This window comes from Colletotrichum phormii (assembly GCF_030913505.1).
Source record: "Colletotrichum phormii strain CBS 102054 chromosome Unknown BDP81scaffold_4, whole genome shotgun sequence".
NCBI classification, from domain to species: domain Eukaryota; kingdom Fungi; phylum Ascomycota; class Sordariomycetes; order Glomerellales; family Glomerellaceae; genus Colletotrichum; species Colletotrichum phormii.
In genome coordinates, this window is record NW_026851446.1 from 696010 (window position 1) to 709565 (window position 13556).

The 13556-nt window shown below is 53.5% G+C and overlaps 3 protein-coding genes across 3 annotated transcripts; 1 reads left to right on the forward strand and 2 right to left on the reverse strand.

The window, feature by feature from the left end:
* Positions 1 to 3596: 3596 nt before the first annotated feature.
* Positions 3597 to 8073, reverse strand: BDP81DRAFT_312648 (intron-binding protein aquarius; the record flags this gene model as incomplete). The annotated part of the gene is made up of 4 exons (XM_060583825.1): positions 3597 to 4054; positions 4116 to 7190; positions 7243 to 7730; positions 7784 to 8073. 4 exons carry the CDS (start codon positions 8071 to 8073, stop codon positions 3597 to 3599), a joined length of 4311 nt encoding a protein of 1436 aa, XP_060448831.1.
* Positions 8074 to 8738: 665 nt separating this feature from the next.
* BDP81DRAFT_458407 (guanylate kinase) lies at positions 8739 to 11590 on the forward strand (the record flags this gene model as incomplete). Its single annotated transcript, XM_060593408.1, has 5 exons — positions 8739 to 9023; positions 9085 to 9897; positions 9947 to 10102; positions 10159 to 11058; positions 11117 to 11590. 5 exons carry the CDS (start codon positions 8739 to 8741, stop codon positions 11588 to 11590), a joined length of 2628 nt encoding a protein of 875 aa, XP_060448832.1.
* Positions 11591 to 11826: 236 nt separating this feature from the next.
* BDP81DRAFT_160028 (cellulase) lies at positions 11827 to 13552 on the reverse strand. The gene has a single exon (XM_060582018.1). It carries the CDS (start codon positions 13310 to 13312, stop codon positions 12062 to 12064), a length of 1251 nt encoding a protein of 416 aa, XP_060448833.1. The 5' UTR covers positions 13313 to 13552; the 3' UTR covers positions 11827 to 12061.
* Between the last annotated feature and the right edge of the window lie 4 nt (positions 13553 to 13556).

A 13556-nucleotide genomic window follows, 5' to 3' on the forward strand; every position in this document is an offset into this window, starting at 1 on the left:
TGGCGCCTGCCGTGACGGTACCGGCTGTACATATAGCAAAACACACATATATGCAATACCCGTGATTGTGGTCAACGCGGCCTCTGTCTCTCTTCTTCATAGGTATGAAAAGGGCGCAATAGTGGCCACAACTATTGGAAGCTTCTGCAGCCATGCCTCGAGAATCTACCCGCGTACCTGACCCGGCAACCCGTAACCAAGCCTTCCATTTTCCTTCCTCCCTATTGCCTACTACGGATACAGACAATGATTCCAGACAACTTCAACAATCACCTTTTTTTTTTTCTTACAAAGAGAAGGGGGAAATTTTAATTTGGTTCTGAATGTCGGTTTCAAACACTGACCCTTGTCTCCCGAACAAGGAACCAGAACACAAGAGGCGAGCAAGGCTGGACAAGGGCCACCCCAAACATCCCTACCCTGCCCGAGCTCGTACCCCTGCAGTTGCTCGGCGTCGGATAGAGGCTGACACGTGCGTTGTGTCTTCTTTTTTTTTTTTTTGCCCTCCTTCTTTCCCCCGTGATTAGTATGCTCTTTCGCAATGCCGTACGTACTTCCAGAATAGGGCAGCATCAATGGAATTCAAGAACAGCTGCTACTGTTATCAACGCTAGGGAGTGTTGTCATTTCGCAACTCCCGACTTCCAATAGTATGTATCCGTACAGAGAGGAACGGCTCATTTCACTCAGCCAAAGCCAGCGAGCCATTCGTGCAACAGCACGGCAGGTTGCAGTAATTTTTTTCTAATAGAGTTGCCACCGCGAATCAGTGCGGGAGAATCCAACACCACTCCGGACGAGGCGAACGTTCCCGCTCCCCCCGGAAACCCAGCCAACCACTCACCTCATTCGCATTCGGCGGCATCGCCTCCGGTGTCTTAAGTCCGATGGTTTAAGAAACTCCCGTTGCGTACAGCTGTCCACAGCAGTCACGATAATTCCCAAGTCAGCTCACTCGGTAGTGAGCTGACTTGGTAGTGTACGAACACACAAAGACTCATTGATTTCGCTTTGACGCTCCTCTGATGAGTCGACGGCTTTCATGTTGAGCCGGGTGTGGTAACCCCAGGGGCCCAGTACCGTCAGGCGGATCGGCATCTCTTTTCCCATCAATCACCCATCGCACGCGTCAACGCACAAGAGGGCGCGGTTCGGGCTAAATGGCAAATGCGCACGCAGTGGGATTAGATGACATGGGATTTCCGGGGACCAAAATGTGCCCTTGTCGGCCTCAATGGCCCCCCCGTCAATCTCGTACGTGAGATCTGCGAGTCTCTCAGTTGGGTATCCGTAGAGAGGTGAACCCCCCCCCCCATTCGCTTAGTAAATCTGGAAGAGAAGACGGCTTTTTCAACATAAGCCCTAGGTCCAACCGTCCAACGCCGAGAGAACAGACGAAGCAGGCTTCCTTATTGCTTGCTCCTTACACTACGGATACTGGTCACAAGGAATAAGCAAACCACTTGCGGCGTGCCTCCGTGGACGAAATCGTCCCCTGAGTTTGTGCCACCTCATGCTGTGAGCTAATAGGGGGTTGCGCCGCGGGAACAGGAGTCGTCTGGAGATGGAAAGTCTAGAACAGTGACAAAAGTGACTTCATCGGCAGCCTCATTCCTCCCTTTAATTGATTGCATGGCATGGCGTGGCGCGACATGGGTACGCGCCGTGTCATCCATCAACCTTTCACTTTCTCTCACCCAACCTTTTGCCCACTCCCATCTACCTACTTCAGAGCAAACTGCCTCCAGCACCTACCTTCAAAATGGTAAGTTCGCTGACGGCACTTTTCAGCTTAAGTCCCTGATCATTACAGCTTGTTGAGAGCAATGTTGGACCAAAAAGAATAAGTGGCAACACGCGCGCGTGTCAGACGCGTCCTCTCTCTAATCGATTGGGCTTCATTCGAACAGCCAGCTTTAGACGTCATACGAAAGAGAGAGAGGGAGAGAAAAGGGGGGGGGGCCGCCGTCGCCGCGGCTTGTAACCCGTCCTTACCGTCCAGGCCTAAGGCGAACGAAGACAAGCCTTCGTAAAGAGAGACGGGGAGTCACAGGTGAGCTTGCGCCTTGAGGGAAGAGAAATGAGGTTACTCACGGAGCCCAGTGCCTGAATGTTGCCCAATGTCCGAATTTACAAGCTCCCCGTCACCCGTGCTCCCCTCGTCTATTACCCTCCTCCCATACGGATACAAGCGGAAGAAAGTCTCATTCTCCCCCCAAGTTGCTACTGGGACTCTCTCCTGCCCTGGACGGGGGGGTAGCGCGAGCGCGCTAACGGACGGGAACACTATTTTAGGGGTGGAGCACTGAAGAGAGCTGTTGCCCGTCCTTCAGGTTTGCTCCAAGCAAGTTTGGGGCGATGCTCGTCCTTTCTTGTGTTGCCTGTGTTGTCTAATTACCAGTCACCCAGTCCCAGACCAGTCATCCTTCTTTCTCTTCTTCCTCCTGGGTGAGTAACAAGACACTGGTACCTCGTTCTCCCGTCGTCGTAAAAGCTCCGTTTGTCAGTTGCCACACTATTCCCGTTAGACTTTTCCTCTTCCTCGACTTGGCCAACCTCGCCTTGCTTTCCCGGCCTGCTGCCAAAACCCAGTGGCACAAGTCTCAGCATCATGACACGCAGACTCACAAAAAAGGCAGAACACTCACTCATACGTTTGACTCAGAGCCATATGCAGTCACTCCCATCCAAGAAACAGTCAAAATACTAATAAAAAAATCCCCGAATCATTCTGCCCCTCCATCCAAACCGTACGCCCAATAAGACCTTTTCCAGACTCGAGACGAAAGCCTGACAGACCCATTTGCGCCGTTGCCGTCTGCCGCCTCCAGTGACTTGCATGTACGGTACTACGGATTTGCTCGTGAGTCTTACTTAGCTGACCTGACGTCTTCCCTGCTCCCCTGCGCGTCCCTGCTCATCATATTCGAAACACCCTTTTTCTGCAGCACCAGTGAGTGCTGCAGTGGTTGTCGTCACCGTACATGGTGTGCGGACCCCAAACAGCCGGTGCTTACTGGTTGGACGGGCTCTAGATTCTTAGGTAGCTAGCTACCTACCTGTAATGGAAGGTACCGTAACCTACGGATAAGGGTCGGTACAGAGCGCTGACTACACATCATCCCGCCAACGGCGCCGTGTATCTGGGCTGTTCTCACGTAAAGGCAATTTACCAAAGGGTCACATCCGTATCTAGGATAGCTACCAAGAGGAGCGTGGACATAAACTATCCTTTCTGCTTTATCTATAGAAAAAGAAGTCGGCCAGGGCCGTTTGATCGCCGTCCCTTTCACCTTCAAAACATTCCACCCATCCTTCTAGAATAGCCATTGTGTGCCACTCTGTAACTCACATCTCCGTGCACGTGCTTAAGGAATCACACGCAAGCTTTGTCATTAAAGGGGGCATAGTATGGCACAGAGTTGCTTCAAACATGTTGCTCGTCAAGGTCTCTCACCTGTTTGTAGTTGGGTCTACCATTTGAGATCCGTAAACACTGTACAAATGAGCCATTCCCATCATTATCCTGCTGTATGACCACACTGCTTCAGTCATCGTCCTTGTGTCTCATCAGCACGGCTCGCCATGCTTGCTCCTCACTCCTCAACTTCCTCAGGGGCCGTCTCAACGGCATCATTCCCATCTTCTTCCACCTCGTCTACGACTTCCAGCGGAGTCTCAAGGATCTCCATCTCTCCACCTCCGGCCATCGTACCTTCTGCCTGCAGCTGCTTTACTTTAGTGTTGGTCATCTGGTACACGTACTGGCCCAGATGTTCCACCCCTTCCATGCAAACTTCCCCGGGAACTTCAGCCTTGATATCTTCAGTAGTCGGCCTGTCTGTTGTATAGAGCTCGCCCGTGACGAGCATGAGCTTATCGGGTCGAGCCAAGAGCTGGTCGAATGCTTGCCGCAGCTCGTAGCATGCCTCGAATATCTCACGACGACCAAGGATGTATAAACCGAGACGAGCGCGAGAGAGCGCAACCGTCATGCGACGGATATCCCGAAGGTATCCGACTCTTGATGTGCGGGTCAACGACAAGATGATATCTAGAGAACAATTAGTTTCCCATACAGGTGATCCATTCTGCACACTATTGATTAAACTTACAGTCGTTTTGCTCGCCCTGGTACTTGTCCACCGTTGTGATAATCTTGGGCATGCCAAAGATCGCCTTGTCGGCGCACCGATGGGCCAGGATGTCTTTCACCAGGGCTCGCTGGCCAGCATAAGTAGTCAGGATGCTGATCTTCGATGCCGGGTAGCCTAGAAGGCGCATGTATTGGTACACAGCCACGGCATACTCCGCCTCTCCGAGGTTTTGGATGAAGTGGGGGGTTGGCTCCGTTTCTCCACGCCCCTTGTAGTCGGGCACGTTGATGAACTGGTAGTCGTACTTGAAGCCAGCGTTCGCCACAGAGTACTCGCCTTCGCTTTCCACGTGCGGCAGGTTGCCCAGTTTCGGGTACCGCCACTGGTAGAGACTGGCGATGGACGGTCGAGCTCTGCCTTGCTGGTCCAGGTTGATAGTGGGCACTCCAAGGCGGACAAGTCGCGAGAACAGCGACTGTTCCAGATTCGCGTAATGCCGGAATGCCATGCTCTGGATGACTGGGGAGTTCTGGAAGTGGTCACCACAGAGGACAACTCTCTGTAGGCCCATTTGGCCCTTCTTTGGTTTTTGCATAGCCAAGGGGATGAAGTTCTCAATCTCAGTGATTTGAGCTGCTTCCTCCATGACGACGTTGTCATAGTGGAATCCAAGGGCAGCAATCTCTCCACGTCTCATTGCCGCATGAGTAGATGTCATGGCAATGATTCGTGCTTCGTTGGTCAGTAGATAGTTGGCCTTGTCCTTGTCTCGGCGTAGAATCTCGAATGGCATGGCGTCAGCCAGTTCAGAAAAGATCTTTGCAATGTGGCGGTAGCACCCGGTAGCAATATCGAGGACGCTTTCCCTGTCGGCCTCGGGTGCGAAGAGAGGCTGCGACGCATCCGAGAAGAATTGATGGAAGGGGAAAGCGCCGATGATATCAGCGGCCGAAGCCTCTTCCGCCTTGGTCATCTCGGTGAACTTGGTCCAGGCTGGCTCGATGTACACCGAGTTGAAGTAGCCAGCCGTTTCGGCAGAATTACCGTGAGCACCAGGCGCGCCGATGCTGGCCGCCAAACGGTTGACCTCCAGCAGGTATCTATCCCGGTTTTCCAAAAACGATTCGACACGGCCGTGTTTGCTGAAACTGCCTTCTGTGTAGAGTTCTTCCTCGCCATGTCCCAGACGAAGTAGATGACGGGCATCAATATCCAAAGCCACAATCTTTGCGAACAGCTGGTTGAGCGCCTGGTTGCTGTGTGCAATCAAGAGCGTCTTCTGCTCCGGAAAGTTGTGATAGATGTTGTTGATGACTTGCGTTGCGACATCCGTCTTGCCCGTTCCAGGAGGACCAACGATGACTGTGAGACCAGGTTGCGTTCCTGATGTGATCGCTTCTATCTGTGCCGGAGTGAATCGCACCTTGTTCAACTTCGGCGCGTCGACAGGATATGGGCCGGTGTTTGGTGGCTTGTAGGTCGATACCTTCACGGTCTCTACCTCAGCCAGTAAGGCAGGCTCAGTGTCCCGGCGACGCTTCTTGGATGGCTTTGATGAGGGCTCAACGGCTTGGCGCTCGGTGGTCTCCAACACATAGGGAGGGCCAAAGCTACCAGAAACATCATCACTCGGCTCTACAATCTTGCCCGGCAAGCTCCCAGTAAGATGCTGCCAATCCAAGAAGGTGTCGCGGTAGTCGATGGTCTTGATGCGGTTCGGTAACTGCTTATAAGTTGCGCCAGCAGGGTCGCCGTAGCCGAGGAAAACCTCATGGAACCACGAAGCAATCGGGACCTCTGAGAGCGTTAAGCTGCGGATAGATTCCAACACGGGCTTGAAGTTGTTTTCCCTTCCGCTGCGGCGCATGATAAGATTGATCCGCTCGTATGCCTCAGGCGGGCTTGCAGATGAGCGTTCGGCATCCGCTGCATATGTCCTGGGATCTAATCTCAACTGGAACCTCCGACGGCTGTCGTAGTGCCCTGAACCATCTCGAACCGCCTTACCCTTGTCGTCAGTGATCTGAATAATCTCGGCGGATCGAATTGAGATGATCCCAAGCTTCTCGGTTTCTGAGTGTGCACTATCTCCATTCGTGGCGCTTTGAGAGGCGGGAGCCTGAATGGCGAGAAGAAAGACTACATCGTCTGGTCTCAGCGAGTCCCATTCGCGCTTGATACCATCGTTCAGACGACGGACATCAATAGAAATTTCTGCTCGAACCAATGACGGTTTATCGTCTCCTACGAGGGCAGGCACAACTTCTAGGATTGAAGGTTTTGAAGTCGGCAAGGCCATCTTGGAGAACCCTTGGAAGCTGGTTTCACCCGGCCTACGACTTTCAGGTCGCAGGCGACGAATGGCGGACTCAACATCTTTTCGGATGCCGTAGAATGACTCGGCACGGTATAAGACGAGTGATCTCCAGAGGAAGTCGCCAACTGAAAGGTACTGCAGGTTCAGTTTCGGCAAAGCGAGGGGGTGGGAACCATCGTAGTTCTCGGTTCTCATCACGTTGTTCTCGAACAAGGATTGTTCCGTGGGGACCATCGCCATGTCGCGAGCGATTTCCTGGAAGGTTTTTCGCCGTTCAAATGTAGTGAGAAGCGCCTCTAGCATAAATTTTCTGTCGATGCTCACTGATAAAGAGTCGGGGTATGTCGTCCGGAGGCGAAGCAAGCCTGCCAATTCGACAATCTCTTCGTCGGTCAGGGGTTCCAGAAGTCCGGCGAGCTCATCTCTCTTATCGATGGAGCCATAGTTCGACAACGCCAATACAGTGAGCTTTTCCTTGAAATGCTTCAATGACGTTTTCTGAAGCCTCGACAAGTTTGCGCAGTGCTTGTCGTAGGCTTCTGTTCGGCTCAGCTGTGCGCCTGTTTGGTCGTCAATGGTGAAAAAGGTGTAATGTCTGAGTAGCGCGTTCAGATCCCGCAGAAGACTGTTTTCCTCGTCATTGAAGACAGGCGATAGACGCATGGCAGGGAGGATGTGGAGGTCAAGTAAGAGGGTGTTGACATAACGTCGAGTAGGAAGCTGGCTTTGCAAGTCTGTCAAGAACTCGACGAAGCGCTCGCAGTATAGGACTTGGTCTAGTTCGCGTCAGCCTCTCATTCCCCAAGCTAGGTATACGAAAATTCTTACCTGGCTTTGCGTTCTCTATGTAAATCAAGCTGAGAAAGTGCAAGACCAAGCTGTACAGCCATGATCGATCAAATCGCAATTTCGCCTTCGTAGCGTCGTCGGCAGCGTCGTATCTCTTTCCTGCAGCACGCCACGCCTTTCTCACATGCGCGTGCTGCTCGAGCTTCTCTTCGCGTAGTTCTTCTGTCGACAAACTGTGCCATATTGAAATGGAGACTAACGGTGCGCACTCTTTTCTCACAATCGCGCAATCCAAGCTCTGAAAAGCTGAGATCAAGAATGACAGCAAGTGTGTCCGGATCGCGGGCGAAAGTGTTTGGTCGAGAGTCAGGGATAGGATTCGGCGGAAAAGGCTCGAGAATTCGTCTGGTCGATCCTCGAATATGCTCCATGCCTCGAGTTGTTCGCGGCGCTTCACATTTGCCAGCAGGACCAACAGTAGGACATGATGGTTGGAGGAATCGTCGGAGTATCCGGGCCACAGGTAGCTAAGAGACGCCAGTATCAGTCGATATCCAAAGATCAGTGCCATTGCACATACCTCTCGAGAGTCTGCAAGCTCTCCAAAGTCAAGATAGACTTATACGGGAAGCCATCACGCTCCAAAACATCCCATATCTCTTGCTTTAGAACATCGTTCTTGACCTTGACCTTGACCGCCCTCTTGCTCCTTGTCGTCTTCAACCAGTGCTTCTTTGCCAATTGAGCGAATGCGCTCTCCCCCTCGATGTCGGCAACCGTTGGACGGTCGCTGGTGGCCTTTGTTTGAGATCGGGTTGACGGCGCAGCTTGAGCCTCGCTGCTCTTCTTCTGCCTCTTGGCTGTCGGCATGGTGCAATTCAGCTTCGAACAAGACGTAACGCCAATATGCGCGATTGCATGCTGGTGAGGAAAGACAAGGCGGGTATCGGTTTGCTGTGGAAAATTCGATGCGCAGGCGCGCAATTGTTGAAGGTGACGAAATGCAGAGCTCGTCCTCCACTCAAAAATTTCAGCCTTGCTTTTCGGGCAAGTCGCACTTTCAGATGGAGGTGAGTTGACTGGTGTGCAGGTCCCCCACGCGACGAGCCGACGCGATCAGTCCTCCCCCAGTGTTTGCTTGCAAGTTGCAGGGCTGCTTACTGGTCCGATGGGAGTCGCAAGGTGCCTGTGGGTGTCTCATAGACGCGCTGTGAAGTTGGCGAAGGAGCGTGTTCCAGTGTGGTAGCGCCAGCTGGGTGGACCCACTTACTCAAATTCAAGGTCACTTTTACCCGTTGTTTGCGACGTACCTACCTTACCTACGTGCGGACCTCAACTGAAGCTCCGATCGTGATTTCTTTCAATCGGCAGCATTGCGCATCACGAACACATTTTCCGCAACGAAGTCCCCAGCATTCCTGGGCCGAACGAAAGCGACGTCCATTCGACCGGCCGAGCCTACCGCCACATGGCACATATAGCCAAGCTTTCCTCGCCTCTATACGACTAAGCGCAATCCCTCGACCGATCGCAAGATGCCGGCCGCCGTCACGCCTCAGCGCCATGAGGTGCCCGGGGTCGTTGCATTTGCAAAACTGCTAGACGACCTTCTAGCTCGCTCGATGGAGGTCAAATCTACACCTACCATTGAACCGGCATTACAAAAGGCAGACTTTGGTGATCTGCAAGACCAGCTTGCTCGCGTGCTTGTGGTCCCGGGAGCCTCAGAAGAGAATGGGGTCGGCAGTACGATACAGAACAAAGCCCAACAATTTGCTATCATCGAGACTGCCGTACGAGATGTGTTCAGCAATTTGATTGTAGGTCGAACTCAGTCATCCCCGCCAGGCTCATCAATTGACTAACAACCTGCTTCTCTAGGCCACCACGCCCATCGAATCCCCAGATTTCGTCAAGGTCTGGAACCTGTTCGACCTCCTGACTGTGCTCTCCGACGACGGAAAATGCGATCCAGCCTTGCTGTTCTGGCTGGTAGAAGAACTCCTGGACAGCCAAACAATCGCCGGATGCCGCAAGATCTTCGACTTTCTTGAGTCGAGGCGCGAGAGGATCACCGTGAAGCATTTTAAGCAAAAGCAACTGGTGATCCTTCGCAGCTGTAACGAACTCCTACGACGTCTCTCCCGCGCTGAGGATACTGCTTTCTGCGGTCGCGTGTTCATCTTCATGTTCCAGAGCTTTCCCCTGGGAGACAAGAGTTCTGTTAACTTGAGAGGAGAATACCACACCGAGAACGCCACAGTCTTTGATGATTTGAGTGCCAAAGCTGAGGAAACACCCGAGCAGATGGACGTGGACAGCCAGACGGGAGCCAAGGAAACAGAGTCAAAGTCTCAGCCAAAGGCTGTCTCGTTTGACGCGAAGAAGCCAGCACAAAATGATCAGCCGCTCGAGCCCGATGCGCTGTATCCCTTGTTCTGGTCTCTGCAGGAGACATTCAGCCAACCCAAGAGGTTATTCGATCCTGCGCACTTGAGCGAGTTCAAGCGCGGTTTAGAAGCGACAATGACATCTTTTCGAGCGATCCAGAGCGAGCAGGGTCAGCGACCGCCGAAAGCGGTAGATGAGGCCCAACGCGGCTTCAAACGGAAACGAGCAGATGTGGAAGAGAGCGACTTGGCAAACTCATACAATCCCAAATACCTTACCAGCAGAGACCTGTTCGAACTAGAGGTAAGCTATGACCGATCATCCTGTGTGGCTCTCAGACTGACTGTCCTAGATGAGCGACATCTCTTTCCGCAGACATATCCTCGTTCAGGCCTTGATTATCATGGATTTCCTTCTCTCGCTTTCCCCGAAAACTAAGGAGAAACTAGCCAGCAACGCTCAGAACAAGTCGGTGATCTACCTTGGCCAGGTCCTTACCGAAGAAGATGTAGGTGATTGTACTATTCCTGCGACATTTATGAGATCAGGCTGACACGAAGACAGACGAAGTGGGCAACGGAGATGAAGAAGACAATTGTCGACAAGTACCTCAAGCACGGCGTTGACGGCCCGTATTTCAGTCGGATGGTCGAAACGGTCCTTGCCAGGGATAAGAACTGGATCCGTTGGAAATCGGAGAACTGCCCGTCAATAGAGTTGCCCGCAGTATCTCCAGAGATATTTGACGAGGCCAAAAAGACAGCCCAGCGTACAACAACGAAGAAACGATTGAGGGCCACGCCGATGGGGTCTCTGCCCCTCGGTTTCCTGGATGATGGCGATGACGAGCGTGCGATGAAGAAGCTCAAGGCTCCGGAAAGATACAGCCTACCAGAGCTTGAGAGTTTCAAGGGGAAGATTGCGGACGACGACTTTGACATGGGTATGGCGAAAGACAACCAGGCCAAAGCGGCCATTGTTGAAAGCAAAGCGAGTAAAAGTTGGCGCGCTCTCCGGATAGCAGGCAAATCAAGGCTGGCCTTATTCGACAAGATTGACGATCCGGAGAAGATTGACGCCATCTTTGAGGAACCGGTCGATGTAGACGAGAGCGAGGCTGCCGAGGAAGCCGCGAACTCTGAAAACGTCCCTGGAGACAAGCGCCCAATTATACTCTCAGGACCACCGGGTGCAGGAAAAGCGACGCTTTTTCAACTACTGGCAAGCCGGCGTCCTGGAGCCTTCACACACGTGCCTCGGCACACTACAAGAAAGCCGCAAGAAGGCGAGGCTGATGGTAAAGACTTCCACTTTGTCGAGAAGCTGGCCTTTAATGTACTGAGAGACGGCGATGCGTTGTTGGAGTATACTACGATAGACGAGGTGGACTATGGCACGAGCCGGAAGGCTTTGGAAGCGGTTGTCGAGGGGGGCAAGGTCCCAGTCACCTTCATGGACAGCGAGGTCAGACATCTCCCTTCTCTCCCAACCAACTGCTGGAATTTTACTAAACGAAATGTAGGCTATCCAACAAACTCGCGACCTTGGCTACTCAGCACGGACAATTCTCATCTTGCCACCAAGTAAAGAAGTTTTGGAAGAACGTTTCCAAAAGGCGGAGAAGGGCGGTTTGGCTGCGGACGCCCTTGGCAAAGCTGCTCCCTACTGGGAGGAAGATTCGAAGCTAAAGGACGGGTTTGATTTGGTTCTTACCAACGAGGAGCTCGAAGCCACTTTCAAGACGCTGGAGGACTACATCTATGGCAAAGCCGAAGAAACCAAGCTCACCAATGGCAAGCCAGACGACGAGGCGGCAGCAGATAGAGCGGACACGGCCATGGACGATGCGCCGGTAGAGGCACCGCAGGAAACCCAAGAGCCTCAGGAAGCCAAGGAGGCCGACGAGGCTGAGAAGCCCGCAGAAGCCCAGGAGAAAGAAGAGACGGAAGAGACAGTCGAAGAGGCCAAGGCTGACGAGGCAAAGGAGACCTCTTAGGGAGGTAGGTCTCCGGCCAGCGTCAGCCGAGAGTTCAGGCGCGCGTCTTCGCCCAGACCCGCAAACTGGCCAGCTCTTTGGACTAGATATTGGTAGAAATTCATGATACCCAGTTATTCCAATCGCTTTCATCGACATCTCCATCTCTACTAAGCGTGAACGGACGACAACATCCCAAAGGCGACCTATCATTTACATCAGTCTGATCATTCGATGCGACGGCTCGAATGCGTGGCGACAAATACTGGCTGTTCTCGACATGCAAGGGCCATCGCCGCCCATCAAGATGCTTGATAGTACAAAAACCCCTCGCCCAAACAAGAAAGGGGCGCGGTCCTCAACTTCAACATCAATACTAAAGTGGTATAACCAACTATCGCCCGACGCCCGGGCAGGATCTATATATCTCATCCCGATCCCCAACACCGACATCTCATATGTTCCCACATTCTCGCCCTCCCAGCAGCCATGCTAAGGCCCCTGAGTAACAGCAAAAATATTACCTAACAGCCCCTTGAACTTACCGTTCCGCCAGTCCTTCCACTCGTGGTCCATGGCACCCCACGTCTCATCAAAATCAACCACCTTGTTCCGCACATAATACGACCCCTGAATCGCCCACAGCGCCCAATCCGCATCATTGTCCTCGAGATAGCCCACGAGGCAAGTCAAGTACGCATGCTCCTCAGCCGACAGCCCATCCTCACTCCCGCCCTGCATGGCGGCCCCGAACTCCGACAAGAACAGCGGACCGGTGTACCCTTTCCCCTGCTCCAGCACGAAGCCGAACAGCGCGCCGTACTCTGCCTTTTCGACGTTGCAGTCCCCGAAATTCGGCGTCGTGACTGTGAAGCTGTAGCTGTGCGCCTCCCACACGTTCTTCCCCTTCCACGCGCTCGTATCGAGGCTCTTTGTCCGGAGCGGAGTGAAATCCGTGGCCGAGTTGAGTCCGCCGACAATGACGAGCACGTCCGGGTTCGCCTCGTGGACGGTCTTGGCCCCGCGCGTCACGTAGCCGTACCACTGGTCCGCTGCAAAGGGGATCTGCGTCCAGGTGGCGCGCAGCTCGTTGCGCAGGGAGATGGCCGCGACGCCGGGTTTGGTCTTGGCCCAGAGGCTCATCTGCTGCAAGCCCGCGAGCCAGTCGTCCGTGTCAAAGTAGCGCGAGTTGGCGGCCCAGTAGAAGCGCGCGTCCTTCCACCAGCCGTTGCCGTCGTCGAGGTTGCAGCACCAGGATGCTTTGCTGACGTGGTTGTCGAGGATGGTCATGATGTCCCGCTCCCAGAGGACGTCGATGATTTTACCAAAGACGTCGCGCTGCGTCACGTTGCCGTCTGCGAGGAACGGGTTCTGGACGAGGGCCTGGTCGTGGAGCTTGAGCAGGTCGGCCTCGGGCACGCCGGCGGCTTTGGCGCCGTTGATGAAGGAGTCGCGGACGGTGACGCCCGGGTTCGTGGCGTGGTCTGTCGAGAAGGTGAGGCGCACGCAGTTGAAGCCTTGGAGCTTGATCCAGTCGGCGAAGTACTCGATCGGTTGCTTGTGGAGGCCCTCTGGGAGGTTGACTTCCATGTGGCCGGCCCAGTTGATGCAGCGGAGTTTGACGCGGGCGTTGGAGGAGTCTGATATCCAGCGGGATGTTGAGAAGAGGGGGAGTTGCGGTTTCTGGGCGAGGATGGGGAGGATGAGGGACCAGACGGCCCAGAGGATGAGGACGGGCCTCATTGTTGGCGGTTTTTGATATGGCTTGTGTAAAGACGGTACTGTGAATTTTGCGGTGCTGTTATATCGTCCCACGAGCAAGATTCTTACTCTAAATCACTAAGATCGTATGTCGATATAGGGATACTAGGCAAAACTCTAGTCTTTCGGAGCGTCACCAAGTCAGACACCCGGGGACGGCCAACTTTTAGTGCTAATAAGTAGCCAGAAGCAGAACAAAACGAGTGGTATAATACGCCGGGGGGGG